The 18,686-nt window shown below is 38.2% G+C and overlaps 1 protein-coding gene across 2 annotated transcripts; it reads left to right on the top strand.

The window, feature by feature from the left end:
- The first annotated feature begins 2,727 nt into the window (after positions 1 to 2,727).
- BMP2 (bone morphogenetic protein 2) lies at positions 2,728 to 17,681 on the top strand. 2 transcript variants are annotated; one of them, XM_072409645.1, is made up of 3 exons: positions 2,728 to 3,160; positions 4,758 to 5,116; positions 15,918 to 17,681. In XM_072409645.1, the coding sequence occupies exons 1-3, from the start codon at positions 3,066 to 3,068 to the stop codon at positions 16,760 to 16,762; spliced, it is 1,299 nt and encodes a 432-aa protein (XP_072265746.1). In that variant the 5' UTR covers positions 2,728 to 3,065; the 3' UTR covers positions 16,763 to 17,681. The 2 variants fall into 2 exon arrangements, with proteins under 2 accessions (XP_072265746.1, XP_072265747.1); XM_072409646.1 differs by having other exon boundaries at positions 2,731 to 3,120.
- The last annotated feature ends 1,005 nt before the right edge of the window (positions 17,682 to 18,686 follow it).

The raw sequence follows: 18,686 nt of genomic DNA, 5'->3' as shown, positions 1-18,686 counted from the left end.
TTCTGTCACTCCATAGGATGCATGCTAAGATTAGTGTTGCTACCATATCAACAGAGACAAGGATACAATAGACTTATTTAATTTTTTATGTTTGTTGTGGTTATTTGGTGTCTTTGGGATTAGCCAGCTTTATATAAAATATTATAGGTATGGTAAAATCAGACTTTTTTCCATATAACTGCTGTTGTGTTCATTGCTATCCATTTGTAAGGTAAAGCCAGGCTACTGATAAATGTTTGAGTCCTACCGGCACCGAAGAGGACTGATAACTAAAGATAAGGTTCAGGTTTAAAGCTACCTGGTGTGAAAATCCAGGATTTACCGTTCGCTAATTTTTGACTGGAATAATTGTAATCATCAAAAGAAATCCTAAAATGCAATGCATAGCCTCTACCCTGATGAGCTCACATGAGAGTAATAAGTGTAAATATTTTCAGTTCTAAAGTGGACTCACAACAATATATTGCCAATGTTACTAGGGGTTCCATGAGCAATGAGCAATATGTGCCTCTCAGGTTAGTTTAAATGGCAGCAATTATTTTTTGGTTATCTGTAAGGATTACATTCTCCCCAATGGCCAGCAGTGTAAGAAGCATTATTCCTATTGATCACCGTACTAATATACTGTGAGCTGGGGATATAGTAATTATTAAGGCTTCCCTAGGTAAAGATAGTTATTTTAAGGATTCTCCCATGATAAAAGGTCGAGAAAGTGAGACCTGACTATTTTCTCTAGGAGGATTCATTATTTTATTTTTATTTTTGCATTAGCTCATGCCCCACAATAACAAAGCTTTTCATATCTTTTATTAACTTGCTTATAATACAAATAGCCAGAATTTAATAACAAGAACCCCCACCCTTCTATAATGTGATAATAGGTCCAATTTAACTTGAACTAGTTGTAGCAAATGTAGTGATAATAGGTAAATGTTTTGAAAAGGAATGAAAAATATTTGGTGGTTTTTGTGAACCATTTTTATGATTTGGGTTAATAAAGGAACTTGCCTTTTAACCTAACGTCATATTTTGGATTATTAGAGATGCCTTATTATTATAAGCCAGTATTTATATAGCACCAACATATTATGCAATGCTGGACATTAAATAGGGGTTGCAAATGACAGACAAATACAGACAGTGATACAGGAGGAGGAGAGGACCCTGCCCCTAGGAGCTTACAATCTAGGAGGGGGGGGGGGAGCAGCACACAATAGGAGGGCGGGGATAATAAATGGTGGGTAAGTAATGAAGGTTTTAAAAAATGCCTTTAAAAAATTCCTTTGCTCACTTCATACATTATCACTAATCATTAGGATTGGCATCCATACATTGTAAGAGCATGTACAAGGAGTTTGGTGCTCTCTGAGAACAGCTAGGGGGTATTTTGGAGATGTTGTGCAGGTGAAAGTGACAGGACCTGGAAATGTTCTGAATGGGGGGTGAAGCAGGTAACTCATACTGAAAACAATATACTCTGATCTGTGCACAGCGTGCAGTTTAAAATAGATTACCAGGTAAGTATTAAGACATAACACGCCCGCTCACCATTTCTTCAATTTCTAACTTTTTTTCCATTTTTTGCAAAAAGTGTTCTGAGCTGTCCCATACAGGTTAGGGTGCAGTTCCTTATGCACAATGTACATTTAAGTACAAGTAGATTGCCAGGTAAGTATTTATAGAGAGGTAAACAATAACACACCTGCTCACTATTTCTTAAATTTATAATTCATTTCCACTTTTTGCAAAAAGTGCTCTGAGCTGTCCCATACAGGTCAGGGTGCAGTTCCTTATCTATGCACAATGTACATCTAAGTACAAGTAGATTGCCAGGTAAGTATTTAGAGAGAGATAGGTAATAAAACATACCACGCCCGCTCACCGCTTCTTCAATTTCTAACTTTTTCCCACTTTGTGCAAAAAGTTCTCTGAGCTGTCCCTTCCAGGTTAGGGTGCAGTTCCACATTTATATACAATGTACATTCAAGCACAAGTAGATTGCCAGGCAAGTATTTAGAGAGAGATAGGTAATACATAATAACACACCTGCTCACTATTCCTTTAATTTCTAACTTTTTTCCACTTTCCCACTGATATTGAGAGGTAAGTAGTTAGACAGAACATGCCTGCTCACCATATTTTAGATTTCTAGTTTAATTCCTCTTTTGCAGAATGTCCTCTGAGCTGTCACATACAGGTTAGGGTGCAGTTCTTCACCTATGCTCAATGTACAAGTAGATTGCCAGGTAAGTATTTATAATAAGGTAATCTATAAGACTTAACACACCTGCTCACTATTTCTTAAATTTCTAATTAATTTCCACTTTTTGAAGAAAGTGCTCTGAGCTGTCCTATACAGGTTAGGATGCAGTTCTTCACCTATGCTCAATGTACATTTAAGTACAAGTAGATTGCCAGGTAAGTATTTAAAGATAGATAACATTCCTGCTCACCATATTTTAGATTTCTGGTTTAATTTTTGCAGAATGTGCTCTGAGCTGTCCCATACAAGTCGGCATGCAGTTCCACATTCTATCAGGAGGTGGCGCAGCTCCTCTACAGAGAGCCGAGCATAGCCAGATAAAGCGGAAGGAGGGGTATAGTCCGGAGCTCGGTCTTTGCACTCTTCTGCTCCCTCTCACTCAGCTTTACCTTCACGCCCTTGTCAAGCTTCTGATTGGCAGAGAGCTCCGATGACATCACAGAGAGAAAAAAATCTCATTGCTTGTGAGCATAGGACCCAGCGCAGCGGTCAGGGATACATGGACAGAGGGCTAACCTGTCTGCTCGCCTGTGGCTGCACATGGGATATAGAGGCAGCTAGCGGAGCCCTCAGCAGACCGCTCACCAGGAGGAGATGACTTGCCAGGACTGTGCCCGGTCTGCCAGCTGTACGAGATCACTGCTCACCTTGTAGACTTCTAATTATCGGGACTTTGGTGCCAGGCAGGGAGATCGGTGTTTTCTACAAAGTGAATTATGTTTAAAAAGAGGCGGACTGTGTCCAGGACAAACCCAGAATATTGCTCAGCAGCCTTGGGAAGGACTCGGTGCAGCAGCAAGTGATGTGGAAGACACACCGAGAGCAAACTCTCATCCAGATCCGAACTCGGCACACAGGTACCCCGACACAGGTCCTATGCTACCTCCAGGGACTTGTGTATGTTAGAATTACTTTATTATATAGGCATATCAGGGACTTGTATGTATTAGATATATTTATATATCAGATCACCCCCAGTGACTTGTGTATGTTAAATACTTTATTATATAGGCATATCAGGGACTTGTATGTATTAGAAAGATATATTTATATATCAGACCACCCCCAGTGACGTGTGTGTGTGTGTGTGTATATATATATATTCATAATATGTACAAGTGCATGTAATATATATATATATATATATATGTGTGTGTGTGTGTATTCAGTAATGGATTGGCAACCCCCCTCACCTAACACTCCTATATTTGTATACAATGTAACAATATTATTCTTACTGAATATATTCCTTGTTACAAATAACTTTCAGCCTTCCCCCAATTATCTTCCAGACACTTCTAAAGACTTTACTTCTGTTGGAACTGTTTGATATTTTTTTTCTAGTCCTCTTTGATTTTTTTTTTCTCTTGTGGCCAATAAAGGATCCCACAGGATGGTAACACCTGTATAGTGTAACAAGCTTGTGATCTGATCCAGCACCTTCTGGGTGGGGGGAACAGACTGCACCCATATCAGAGGTGGTGCTGGGAAGTTTGGGAGATGCTTTGTTTTTGGAAATGCTGTTTGCTTGGCTGATGTGCTGAATTAGCATGTAGGCTCTAGAACAAGGTAACATTTTGATAGTAACAATAGAAAACTTGATTTCTTACGATATATAATAATCTTATGCAGGTTTATTACTTTGCATGTTTTTTTTTTTTTTTGAATTGTCACCAAGCTGTAAAGTCTGCATATAGAAATCCATTGCTGGTAATAGTTTTATAACATTGTGTTTAGAATCTGCATCTATAGCCACCTGCATGCTTTAAAACACAGGATGAGCATTACATTATATCCGAATATCATTCCTGGGATTGCTTTATCCTACTAAGTTAAATAGTAAAAGTTTATTTCTGATATTACCCTGCTGGGACAGTCAAAGCCATGCTAAACCTAACAAAGAAGGATTCTTTCCCTTTAAATCTGCACATTTCTTGTACTGTTTTCTAACTTCCTGATAAGTTTGCCAAATGTTTTTGCACTTGTTCCCTTTTTAAATGAATAAGGTCACTTAGTAGTGCAGAGGTCCCCCAGTTTTTGCATGTATGAAAAAGCCATAAAAAGTAGCAGAGCCATACTTAACATGGGAAATGGCATTAGAAATGACTTTTGAAGTATTTTAATGGTATGATCTAATTTAGGAAATGTTTTCTCAGCGACTTAATTATTATGTGCAGTGACGGGCTTATATAATAATGTAGTGTAAAGTGCACATTCCACAATCCCATTGTGATCTGGATGATTTTTATTTCCTTTTTTTTGGCTAGGATAAACTAAATCCTGATGGTTTGACCTTACATATAGTGATTGCACTTTGCACAAGCGTATAAGTCAGCCTGTAGGTGTTCAGACACATACTTAGCACTTGTTGAAAGGCTGCTGAGAGCTCCATGTGGGTTGCAAGTCCCTGGTTGGAGACCACAGTGCTGATTGTATATCACTACCTGTGTTGGCCCATGGCGGTTACTGATGTCTGTGTTTCTTTTTGCTCCAGGTTGACCATGGTAGCTGGGATTCGATCTCTGCTCCTTCTGCTGCTTTATCAGGTGCTGCTGAGTTGTTGCACCGGTCTGATCCCTGAAGTGGAAAGGAGGAAGTACACAGAGTCTGGTCGGGCTTCTCCGCAGGAGTCACAGGGCATCCTCAACCAGTTTGAACTTCGCTTGCTCAATATGTTTGGCTTGAAGAGAAGGCCAACCCCTGGCACAAACGTTGTAATCCCTCACTACATGCTGGAATTGTACCACCTGCACTCGGCCCAGCTGGCTGAGAACCAAGACAAGCCCCCCATGGATTATCAGAAGGAGCGTGCAGCCAGCCAAGCAAATACAGTCAGGAGCTTCCACCACGAAGGTACCAAATAATAACTGAACCCTTTTATTTCTCACACTCCAGCCTTACAGCTGCTTAAGAATTACAAGACCCAACAAGAAAAAAGTATGCTGGGGCTTGTAGTTCTTGGGCAGCTGGACGGTCGCAGATTATCCAAGTCTGACTGTTTCCCAATTACCAGCACCTGTTTGGCAATTAGAACTTCACTCCTGATCATTAACGAGTTTTTCATGCAAAATGTTTCTTTATAAATTGGAATCATGACCTCGTTTTTATGCTTCTGCTGGCTCTAGAAGTGAGAAATGTTTGGGTTTTGAATGTTGCCACAAACAAGCTGTATAAAATAAATGTGTGGCTTGTGTGTGAACATTCCATAGTTGGTTGTGGATAGGAAGACAGTTGTGAAATCAAAGAGTAGCTACACCCAAAAATGTCACGTATTGCAGCTTACCAGTCCAGGGATGAGGTGGCTGCTTTCTTTTTCACTGGAGATCCTGCAAATACCCCACTTCCTGTGTCGGTGACTACGCTTGCTCACTGCAATGTATGAATGAAGGGAGCGATGGTTGTTACCAAGGCTGGGGGTCAGACATGCCTTGCCCTCATCATTTCATTACATGGGGAGGGAGTTAGGTGGGAAAAGAGATAGACACCATCATTTTATGCTGCTAGGTCAGCTCACAGCTCATTTTTTGTAACAGTAATATTATACCTGAGGTCTTTATACACTAAGGTGGCATTAAGGCGTGCACACAAGCCACACTCGCCACACTTCAGAATCTTTAGATCCACCAACAATTATGTAGTGTGAGGTCTTCCCTGATTGTATATTTTAGATGGGCACTCACCTAAGATGAGTTGATCATTGATCCAGATTGTGACACAGATGATCAGCTTAAAACACAAGGCCCGCTGTGGATGTTTCTGACTTTGTGACATATTTGGGGCATTTGTAGATGTCATGTGATGCCTATTTATGAACATCACATGATCCGCAATGATTTTATAATGGGCGACGCTTGCTGCAACGTCTTTGCTGTGTGCTGCACAGCTGTGCCTAAGTGCGCGCTTACCCTTCCATCATGGCACAGCTTCCTGTGGCCTCCATCCTAAGTGCACTACAGGGGTCTCGCTCGGCCCCGGCAGTTTAACTTTTGATAAAGCTGCTCCTTAATTGCTCCTAAACAAATTTTTACATGCGTTGAGCCTGTGCTCCCTTCATCTCTGATTAGTGAAGCTTCAGTTTCACCGCTAATTTATACCTTGTGAAGTTTATCCACTCCTTTGACCCCTGCGAGTCCCTCAGTTTGAGTTCCAAACCAAAGAATTCCCACCGATAGATTTCATCTTTTAATACTAAATGCGCAGCAAATCCTCTAATTTACAGTTGATCTGAGGTTGTTTGTAGCGTTTTTCTAATCCTTATCTAATCCTCGTGAGATATTTGGACAATTTGTAAATGCCTTGTTTTTACAATGACTTTTTTTGTCTTGGATAGTCTCTTGGAGGCTATAAGATAAATCTCACCAACAGCCTGATAATAGACTCGCAGCAGCTGTCTGCTTGGCTCTGCTGCGGCTCTGAACGCAGATGAAATGATTCTTGTAGAAAGATGCAGAAGATTCTTTTCATACAGCATCTTTTTATTAGGTATAAATCCCGCCTGTAATCTTGTGAGGACTCCAAGCAGGCCATGAGTGATCGTTGGATATAAACAGCACTAATGGGTTTTTTTTTGTTATGTTTTAGCGGATTATTACTATGTGCTTGGGGTCTGTCCACCTAATAAATGTATAGTTCAGCTGTGTGAATGTTGGCAGGTTGAATTGTTTATGGCTTGAATTGTATGGAAAGCCAAAACTTTTTATATGTATATAGTTATAGGATAAAAGTTGCAAGGTCCCTTTCATGCTTGCGGCTCCAAGTTGTGCAGTAAGCTGTTCCCAGGTGCATAGAAAACCGCTGCTTTGCACCCGGGAGCAGCAAACTGCACATCAGGTTAACGTGTTGGCGGTATGGCTCTTCCTTCAAAGGAGGAAAAACAACTGCCCGGGCCAGAAGCTTCATGCTGCTTCCAGGAACTGTGCTGCAACCAACGGCATGCAAAGTGGTTCCCAACTACTCTTATACAATGAATGGGGGCACTTGGCACTTTTGAGAAAGCAGTACAATGTTGACAGCACCTATGAAATAAGCTTATGGGTTTGAACCTCTATCAGGTTGTTCAGTTTTATGAATGGGAGGGGGGAATAAGGTTACGTACACACGTGCAATAATTATCATTGGAAACTAACGACCAATCGTCCAATAATTGTTAACAAGAAAGTGCACAACGACGCAAATGAACGAGGAATGTCACTGGAAACGAATGACCGTCCCAGTGGATCTGATTGGGCCACGATTGTTTACTATCTATTGTGTGTACGGTCGTTCAGTGATCGTGGATGGTTCTGCAGTACATTCTCTCCCAAACACGTCACTTCCTGCATCGTTCAAATGATCGTATCTAGCCTGTGTATAATATTGGTGGATTATATTTGAACAATCGTATTCTTACAGTATGTACAGAGTTGTGCACAATACGATCTTTCAAAATAATCATGCATAATCATTATAGTCGTTTGTTGTCCAACCACAATTATTGCACGTGTGTACATAGCCTAAGCATGGGACATTTTCCCCAATAGGAAATGATAGCGGTGCTCCCCAGTCCATTGTTTAGTAATCTGCCATGACTGCTAAACAAAGTCAGTGGATATCTGTACAGGTACTGAATTTGCACATAAAGTGACCCTTATCTCGGGTGACAATTGTGTACAAAGCCTTAGATAATACACTGCAGATATGCATCTATTCCTAATATTCCTAGGATTAACTTTAAAGTATATGTAAACCCTATCAACAAATGTATCTTATTTGCTATCTTTTTGGAAGCTTTTGTTATATCCATTTTCCTGCAAGAAACCAATGATCTAGTGCCCATTTGTTCTACATTGTGACGTAAGAGATCATTTGTATTGTTAAGGAGATGAGAGGTGTAGTTATTTTGCAGTCATAAGTTACCTCCTGCCGTGGGTGACAATGGAGATCCCCTGTAAATACAATACACCAAGTGAGCAGTGTGTTGCTGGCATAATTACCAGGTGATCAGACTAGTATACATTACATTTTTGTTTGTGGCCTTAGATTCCCAGGGCAAAATTGACTAATTTTTTTTAGATATTTCTTGATTAGTGTTAAGGAAAACATTAATATGTCCATACTGAAAATTGGACCTTTTTGCAACTTTTGGGTACAGTATTGTTCTATGGTTGTGGCTATAACCGGGAAGGGTAAATCTGGCTTCACACCCTGCCATGGTGCTTGTGCCTTACCAAGGTAATATAATCAGTGGTAAGTTATGGTACCATAAATCGTTTATTTAAAAAATTGTTGGCCAACACACAGTTGTGAATCATCTATCATGGTTCTGTATGCTGAAAAGCTATGGTGCATGGCATCGGCATTCCATTGAAAGTGAACAAGGCCTTCAAACTTGGAAGTGTTCTTCCATGGAATACTGCACAAGAGGTCGCCTACATGTCATACGATTTGGTTCACCACCATTTTACTTTAAATATCCGAAGTGTTGATAAGGTCCAGAAATGTTTACCTATTTATATATGGAGGTTATTAAAAAGTGTTTTACACAAAACACCTTGTCCATTTTATGTTTAGCAGTCCTTTAATTATTTTTATTGGGTTTGTGATTTATTGTTCAATATCCAGAGGAGGCATTTGTTTATGCAGTGCAAAAGTGAAACATTTCTGCCTCTCTATAACATAGCCTTTGAAAAGCCTAGGTGAACAGAGGGCCATTGATGGCGTTACCGAGAGCCTGTAATCAGCAGAAGCAACAATATCAACGGATACACTGTGTAAATCTTGACAGAACTCCAAAATTGTATATTTTGTTTTCCTGCTTAAGGTCTAGTACGGGGTACAGCAATCTGCGGCTTAATTCCTGTCATCCTTGCCGAGCTACTGCCTATACATCAGTGTTATATATAGTTCCTGGTGGCTTCGGTGTATACGTTTTGTGCCTTTTTATGCAACTGGCAACCGACGGCAGTTTGTTAGCTTAGTATTAACAGATGCAGAGACTTTTTATGGTTTTAAAAACCAGGGTTAAATGTTTTAAAAAAGGGTGGATGTGTAAAAGTCAGTCTGTGTTGACCTAACCTGTATTTGGAATATGACGTCTGAACTCTGAAGGCTTCCAAATGGCCACCGCTTTCCCTTTTACTTCATTTTTAATAATTTTATATGGCCACCGCTTTCCCTTTTACTTCATTTTTAATAATTTTATATGTCCCTTCTATTATAACTTTAATATGTGTGTTTATTTGATATGTTGTGCTTTTGTGATGTATTTCATGGTATTGGAGTTAGGTAGTTTTGATCCACTGTTCGTTCTTTTTTGTGTGTATTTTTTTTTTTCTAGGTGTACTTCTTGATTGTGTTAGACCTATCAGAAACAAAATGAAATATCCTGTGCTGGACAAACGTATTTTAGGAAGCTACATAGTAATCCATGAGTAGACTTTTTTTTTCTGTTTTGTCTATTCCTGTGAGCTTGCAGTATAGTTTTTGACTATGTTGGTGTTTCCAGAAAATGAAGGACAGGCTTTCCTATATTCAGAGCCCCACCTTGGTTATTAGGTAGGTAGGTTAGTTATCTTAAAGCATGTTATGGGACAAAAAAAGTCTAAAAAGTTGTATTCAATTATTTTGTTTTTACTTTGGTATTTTAAAGCCACTCAACTGGCATGGTTGGTTGTCCATATAGATGGTCGGAGACCTTCTGTAAAAGTCAAGGTGATCTTAAATTGCCTAGCCCTGTACAGATTTTAAGCAGGTGTGTGTGACATGAGCATTTTATTCCACAGTAAACACTGATTACTACTCATGGCTTTACCGCTAATAACATGTTTAGCTGCACTGTCTTTGGCAGCCCTTCAAATCATTGAGTGTTTTATGGTCTTGAAATCTCTTTGTAGAATTCCATGTTATTACCAGAAAATGGTCATTACAAGGACTTTCTTGATTTATGTTGGGGCTAATTGTTTCTTACACTGGCTATTCACATGCAGGGGTAGCTTTCAAGTTTGTTTTCCAGGCGTCTATTTTGACATGTGATGGGCAGATTGGTGTGACTATGCAAAAAGTTGCTCATAGTACAGATCAGAGAATGAAAATGAGTTTTTGGTTGATGTGGATAAACCCAGACATGGCATTTGATTTAAGTCTGCATTATTATTTTCATGCAGAATAATAATGAAAAAAGCAAAAGGGAAAAAAAATTGGTAAGAAAGGAAACTATAGGCGTTGGAAATTGGCACACAATCGGCACATTGATTTCAATTGTTGTATGTCGGAACACACTCCGTAAATACCTGCATTAAATCTGTTAATATGAACTGAAAAATTATATTGGCAACAAGTGGATTTTCTTTTTTTTTTTTTGTTTTTTTTTGTTACATATATGTGGTAATTTACACCCAAATTCACTGTTGAGCATTGGATTGTAACAATTATGGCCACCACATTTTAATTCTTGTGATCCGTTCCTATGCTCTTGTACTTCAACTGAATATTTGGTAATAGCTAGTGTGTGTATATGTGTATGTATGTATGTGTGTGTGTGTGTGTGTGTGTGTGTGTGTGTGTGTATATATATATATATATATACACACTATAGTATTTTAAACTTCTGTGACACAGTATATTAGTATCACGCCTAGCACAGACTTTAACATGTCCTTGGAAATAATTTTAGAGGTTGCCATTGGTTATTATTATATTTCTATAACAGCAGTTATGTACAATGAACATGCATAATGAAAAGGCAGCAAGCTTATAGTGGTTTCACTTTGGGTGCCCGCCATGTATAGTTACTACTCTTACTAAATGCAGTAATCAAGTTCTACAGGTTTAAATGCAGATTTAAAGGATCATTCAGTCTAAAAGAGATATGTCAATTGTAGATGTGGTCTTGTGGTTGGGAATCAGCAGATGACTTTTATGTATTTTGGGAAGTCCAGCAGTAAGGAATTCCAAAGAATACATTGGCAGGAGCAGATTTGATGAATTATTTATGTTGTCAGAAGCATGTTTGGGTAGGGAGGAATCCCCACTATATTCCTCATATCACAGAGAAAATATTACCTTTTCAGCTGTGCTGCCCTGCAGAGGTAGAGGATGGTAAATGTGTATTTCTATTCTTTATTTGCATGTGTGACAAAACTTTGAACTTTAAATAAATGAAAGGTGTTAATAATATACCTGGAAAAAGGCATATGACTCTTTAAGAATATTACATGTGGACTTCTGCAGCTGTTTTCCGCATTCCAAGCTTACTATGCCTTGTTGTGCACTGTGGACTAATGAAAGAATATTGGAACGCTAGAAGGGGGAGTATAAAACATAGATCTTCAGAAAAAAAAAATAAGGATAAAGGATTTCTTTGTATTGCATGTCCTCAGCTACAGCTTTCTCTCCAGTGAGGAGAACATTGAGGACCAAAGGACTCAGCAGATCTCCCTCGGTGAGGCTACTAGTTAGACCCAGTGCTTCTTATTTTGCATACCCAGATGCATTGATATTTTTAAGAGGAAGACAAAAGCTACATTCTTTATTAGGTCCACTTCAAGCAGTGTTGTGACCTAGCGTACTAAAGCCATGCCTGAAATAAAATCAGACCAGTAGAACATTCCCTCTATATGCATGCAAAGCCATCCATTTATAAGTTTTGTTGTTGCCAGTAACACATTTCTTGTCCCAGGGTGTATCCACTTACCCATCCACTTACTTCATCAATATCTACTTACCCTATTATATCTGTAGAGCAACAAGTATGGTCTTCATAGGTCAACACGGCCAACATGTCCTTTCTTTATTTCTCTCTCCTTTCCTCTATAATATGGTGGGAGATGTATTCCAGTCCAAAGAGAAAGCTGGGTACAGTAATAATAGTGCAGCGCAGCAAAAGATACTTTAGTCAGCATGGTGGCTCAGTGGTTAGCACTCTGGTCTTTGCAGCGCTAGGTCCCAGGTTCAAATCTTGTCCAGGACACTATCTGTATGGAGTTTGCTGGTTATCCCCGTGTCTGCGTGGGGTTCCCCTGGGGTACTCCGGTTTCCTACCACATCCCAAAAACATGCAGTTAGGTTAATTGGTTCCCCCCCAAAATTGACCCTAGACTACATTATTGACATATGACCATGGTAGGGACATTAGATTTTGAGCCCCTTTGAGACACAACTATGGACTTATGTACAGCACTGCATAATATGATGGCGCTATATAAATACTGTCTAATAATAATATTGAAGATAACAAAACTCTTTCAACGGTATATTTAGCAGAACAGAAGTGAGCAAATAATAAAAGTTAATTGTTAGAGTTAGCATATGCTTTAAATTATTACCCGAGGACAACATGTAACGTTGTTTTGAGCTTTGTATCTTTGTACTGAGTGATGAGTAACCCGTCAAATTGGACTAAATTTTATTGCATTTTATTTAGAGTAATTTCCACTCTTCCAACTTTCTTTATTTGCTCTCATGGTAGTTGTGTCTAGATATTCATTTTTTTGTGTGCTACCGATAGTTTCATATGTTGTACAGATGATTTTATGTTGCAGTTCAATGAGCTGATATTAGCTTCTCTCCCCAAGCTTTACTTCCTGCTCATATGTTTCTGTTTGCAGTTGTTATAAATTGTTTTTACAAGTATGCAAAATAATTAGCAGGATTAAAGGTTGCTAGCATGTGACTTGTGTTGGGAAATCATATGCATTAAAATAAATATATATAAATATATATATATATATATTACACACACATTTAGATCTATCTATATCTGTCTATCCATTACCTCATTTGTTGGCAGACGCCTGAGAAATAAGTGAAAGAACAGGAGGGGGGCTGCATTACATTGGACCATTTTTCAGCCTTCTCTGTTGTGAGTACTAAGTAGCCCACAGGATGTCTTTTAAAGTTTGCTGCCACATGTACCACTAATTCCTCAACTTCCTAAGAGTGTTTGGATTGCTGTTTCTCCTCACATGTAGGAAATCAATGTACTACTCGTTTCCCAGGCTGTTGGCTGGCTGCTTTATAGGCTTTCATTGTGTACCTAGGCTCCTGGTAATCAGGAACATTCCTTTTTTTTTCCTACAAAACATATATTTTTTTTTTTTTTGGCGTATCTTATTGTCTTTTTCTTTTTTTTTAGAAGATCAGTTTTTATTTCTGAGGATTTAGCTTTAGTTACTAAATATACACTTTGTTTTTAGAAATTAAAAGCTAACCTTTGGACATAGTTCTTCCCCTACCACCCTTTTCTCAGCCATTCAGAAAGTATTTTATTTTTAAGTCTCTTTTCTATTGGTACCCACGTACAGTAGATGGGTCTTCTAATGGCGTCTCGAGAATTTTACCATGGTTCAGCTGTTGACGTGTGTGACATGACCACTAAGTAGCCATTGTGTCCATTGTTGGTCACTGGAATGTGTTGGGTACAAAATCTTACAACGTCATATAGCCCACAATCTCCATCATATGCACAAAATTCTACTGAAGAAAGTTGTGATGTCTCACAATTTAGGTCATTTCTGTTTCTGGTGTGTACGTAAATGCCCTTAAATCTCTCGATGAAGTTTATGCATCTAGTGGATCCATTATTCCTTGACAATGAGATTGTTGCATGATCCGCTGAATGCTACAAATTGTTTTAGGTTTTTTTTTTTTTTTTGCTGTGTATGAGGAGCATTTGCCTTCATCTGTGTCTCATACCACTCTGCTTCCAAGGGTGCTGGCCAATGGATCCAAGAAGGCAAGTGGTATCATGGCTGTCAGTACCCCTCTTGCAATGTTTTTCACCCCTTTCCATGTCTAGTGCAATGTTTGTTAAAGGGCAGCACGTTAGTGTGGAGATGAAAATATAAATCTCTTTATTCTAGAAAAACTTGGTACTATGTAGTTATCATTTTCCATGGATGGACAACAATGTCATAGATTGATTTATGAAAAACTGTAGACAGATTATGACACCTATAACAATGGGTGTGACATTTCATCATTGACTAACTAGGTGATACAGACAAATTGATATGTTTGTGTTTCTCAACAACCCCAGGGGCCGCTAGGGGTTCCTTGAGCAATGAGCAGTTTGTGCCACTTAGCTCGACAACACAATGGGCCTGACTTCATAAAGCTTTCTAAGGCTGGGGAGGATACACTTTCATCAGTGAAGCTGGGTGATCCAGTAAACTTGGACTGGCTTTCTTCAGACCAAGGGGTAAACGGGGAAATGGGGTAAAAAAAGGGAAAATGGGGTAAAGGCATGGGGTCTGATTTAATAAAGCTCTCCAAGGCTGGAGAGTATACACTTTTATCAGTAAAGCTGGGTGATCCAGCAAACCTGGAATGGATCTGATCCAGGATTCAAAACATTTGCTACAAAAAGCAAATAACATTGAAGAAAACCTAACCAGGGTTGTTGGCATGCCTGAGAAGGCAGATGTAGTTCTGGCGGCATACATAGCGGAGTATAACCTCCCAGCAGCTTTCTCTGTAAATTTGATAAGCCTGGTGATGTCATGGGATGTAATAAAAGCAGTTTCTCCTTATGGGAAAAAGATAAAAGCAAAAAATCATGCTGGGACATGCCCTAGAGGCCAAGAGGAGGGTTTGGGTATATATTTAGGTAATTTCTGGACTTACGCCTTAATGAATACATTCATTTTTTTTTAAATATCCGTTTGGAGTTTAGCTTTAACGTACTTGTAATCAGCCAAGATTACACTTTAATGACAGCAAGAACTCTTTTATGGAGCTTCCCAATTGTTCTTGTGGTGTCAATTATTAGAATAGTGACGTATAAACTGTTATATAAATAGTATAGGCCTGGTAATCATTTTTCTTTTAAACACATCTGACATACAAATTAGTGTAGTTGATCACAGCAAAACAATGAAATCCAACTTAATTAATGGGAAGTGACTCACTAATTTATGTGTAACATTGCCAAGTTTAATACAACTCTCTAATGGGTATAGAATCTGTAGACCTGTCACTGACTTATATTCATTGTACAGAGATAATATATCTTGAATATAATATACACCCCGTATTTATTCACCTCTGCTGGACCAGTATTGGTGTTGGTCAGATTAAGCCAGTTTTTGTGCAAGATAATCAGCTTGGTGAACTGGTTATTGGGCCCACTGGATGATATTAACATTCATTTGAGTAGACCTGTCCCTTGGGTAAACAAAGTGCTATAATATATACAAACGCATACATACTAATCTTTCAACTATCTCTATCTATCTATATATATATATATATAATATATATAGCAAGCATGCCTTGGTAGTGTGGAAAGGTACATGATGTAAAGTACTAAGTTTGCCCAAAGAGCACTGTAATTCTGGTTTGTATAGGATGGCTTGATGTGTAATTTCAGTCAAATATTTATTTATTCCAATTTAACTTTCAACTAGTGGATACATTGATCTGCCTTTCCAAGGTCCATGAAAATTTATGGGAATATTGGAAAGTCTTGTTGGCTCTGTAGTAGGGAAGTATTCTGCAGAAAAAGTTTGAGAACAGGAGGTCGGTGATTCCGGTCTATTCCTTAGGCTCTAGAACGGTTATTGGTTCTGTTTTCTACCCATAATCTACTATGTTTTGAATGTGAATGCCAATATTTATATATCCTTGATTCCTTTACATAAAAATCTTAACTAATTTCTTTTCTTTTTTATCCTATTAGAATCAATGGAAGAGCTTCCAGAATCGGGAGAGAAAACTGCACTGCGTTTTTTCTTCAATTTGTCTTCCATACCGAATGAAGAGCTGATTACATCCGCTGAGCTTCGCATATATCGAGAACAGGTTCAAGAGCCATTTGAAAGTGACAGCAATAAGACTCTCCGTATTAATATTTATGATATTGTCAAGCCAGCTGCTGCTGCCTCCAGGGGGCCCGTCACAAGACTGTTGGACACCCGACTGATCCATCATAATGTAAGCAGATGGGAAAGCTTTGATGTCACCCCAGCTATTATAAGGTGGATTGCACACGGACAGCCTAACCATGGCTTTGTTGTGGAGGTGGCTCACATGGACAGTGAGAAAGATGTCACTAAAAGACACGTGAGAATTAGGAGATCTTTGCTGCCCGATAAAGACCAATGGTCTCAGTCAAGGCCACTTTTAGTAACTTATAGCCATGATGGCAAAGGACACCCTCTCCACAAAAGAGAGAAGAGACAAGCAAGGCACAGGCAAAGAAAACGCCTTAAGTCAAGCTGCAGAAGACATCCACTGTATGTGGACTTCAGTGACGTTGGCTGGAATGACTGGATTGTGGCCCCCCCTGGGTACCATGCCTTCTATTGCCACGGAGAATGCCCCTTTCCACTGGCGGATCATTTTAACTCCACAAATCATGCTATTGTACAGACTCTGGTGAATTCCGTCAACCCAACTATCCCAAAAGCTTGCTGTGTCCCAACTGAACTGAGTGCCATTTCTATGCTCTACCTGGATGAAAATGAAAAGGTTGTTTTAAGAAACTACCAGGACATGGTTGTGGAGGGCTGTGGGTGCCGCTAATATAGTACAGACCTGCAAAATAAAAAAAAGCACTCAAAACACATTCACAGAGGAAAAAAAATGTAAAAAAAGCTGACACTTTAATATTTCCCAACGGAAACTTTATTTATATAATGACAATGCTAAAGACCTGTTTTTGAATATATATTTATGTCTAAGTTGGGAAGCAAATATTTTAATCTGAAATATTCATTTTTGTTTTTGTTTTTTTTTTGGTTTTGTTTTTTTTTTTTTCTTTTAGTTGTACATTTTATATGGGTTTTGTACCCAGCACATGAAGTATAAGGTCAGATTCTTATTTTGTATTTATTTTCCATTATAACCACTTTTTTAGGTAAAAAAATAGCTGTTTTGTATTTATACGTAATCAAAAGAAATATAGGGTTTGTAAATACGTTTCCTAAAAGCAGATTTGATGTATTTAAGTTGAAAGGTATACATGGGAGGTAATAAGAAGATGCTAAATATTTTACTTTTTTTCTATGCTACTGTTGAAGTTCTTAGTTCAAAGCCCTAAAGACCTTAATGATGGGAATTACCGGAACAGATTATTGTATTGTGCAATTCTCAGGCATTCGGCAGCGTTGGCTTACCCAGCCTTTAAACATTTAAAAAGCTTCATAAAATATACATTTTTTTATTGAATTTAATTGAAAAAAGTGTGTATGGCAAGTTTATAGTCTGACCCACATTTACCATGCCTGGCACATCCAAGAGCCAGGAGACTTGATCAATAAAATACTAAGCTGTTGAATGCATAATTCAGTCATATGATTACATGTATATTGAGTATTGAAGTGTGTTTGGAAAATTCTTAACGTTTTCTATATTTAAAATGTCTAAAGTTGGTGCCATATGGGGGACCTATTTGTTTTTTTTTTCTTGAAGGACCCTTAAAAATAAAATACAGCTCACAATGCTCAAATATCTTTTAATTCATTTTAGAGTTGGAATAGTTGTTTTTTTTTTGTTTTTGGTAGCTGCTTGTTTGACATATATAATATAATATTATAATGTGTGTGTGTGTGTATGTATGTATGTATGTATATATATATATATTGCTGGGTAGATACACTTTTAACATACTGGATACCTGACTTGTTTCTCCCTAAGGTCTAACTACATGTGGCTTCAAGGAGTTGTAGGAAGAATAAGAAAACATTTCCTGAATATTGAAGATAATGGCGCTGATATATTGACCAAATGTGTTCTTTAAATGGTGCCATGTTTATATATTTTATACATACTTCCAAAATTATCTAATGGTTCATTTCCTCTTACTAATGCGATGTGCAGTAATACCATTTGTAGCAAGAGCAGTGGAGAGGGCGAAGGATCTGTCTGTTGAAGATACAAAGAGAACAGAAGTTCACACAAACGAGTTACAAAGAGAACATAAGTTCAAACAAACACAACCTGTTCATTTTTCAAGTACAAGTTTTATTCACATATTAAACACCACTCATTATACCATTTATCTCCATCGAAACATTTGACTTTCCATTAGTAATACTAAAAATGTTAGATTTCCTACATTTCGTTCTTGGTGAACATGGCAAGGTGAATCTCTCTAGCAGGAACACTAATATTTGGCAGGGGGTCTAATTATTTTGTAATGTGCAAAACTAGAAAAAAAAATCTTTATTTTCAAAACTATTAATCAAAATGTATTATGAGTGGCACAGAAAAAAAATAGTAAGAAAATTTAATGACAAAAGTAAAATTATTAAAAATAATAATCAGGGTACTTTAAATTGGAACTAAACGCAAATGACTTGCCTATCCGTGTTCCAGTACCAGACATGTTCTCTAAAATGTTGTGTCCAATAATACTCATTGGTTGATTAGTGACTGAGAATTTCATCAACATTTTATTGTGGAATGGGCCAGAGGTCAAGTATCTTTTCTACGATCAAGAAGTGGG

This window comes from Pyxicephalus adspersus, chromosome 4 (assembly GCF_032062135.1).
Source record: "Pyxicephalus adspersus chromosome 4, UCB_Pads_2.0, whole genome shotgun sequence".
In the NCBI taxonomy this organism is placed as follows: Eukaryota; Metazoa; Chordata; class Amphibia; order Anura; family Pyxicephalidae; genus Pyxicephalus; species Pyxicephalus adspersus.
Note: the sequence above shows the minus strand (reverse complement) of the source record. Positions and strands in the feature narration are given on the sequence as shown.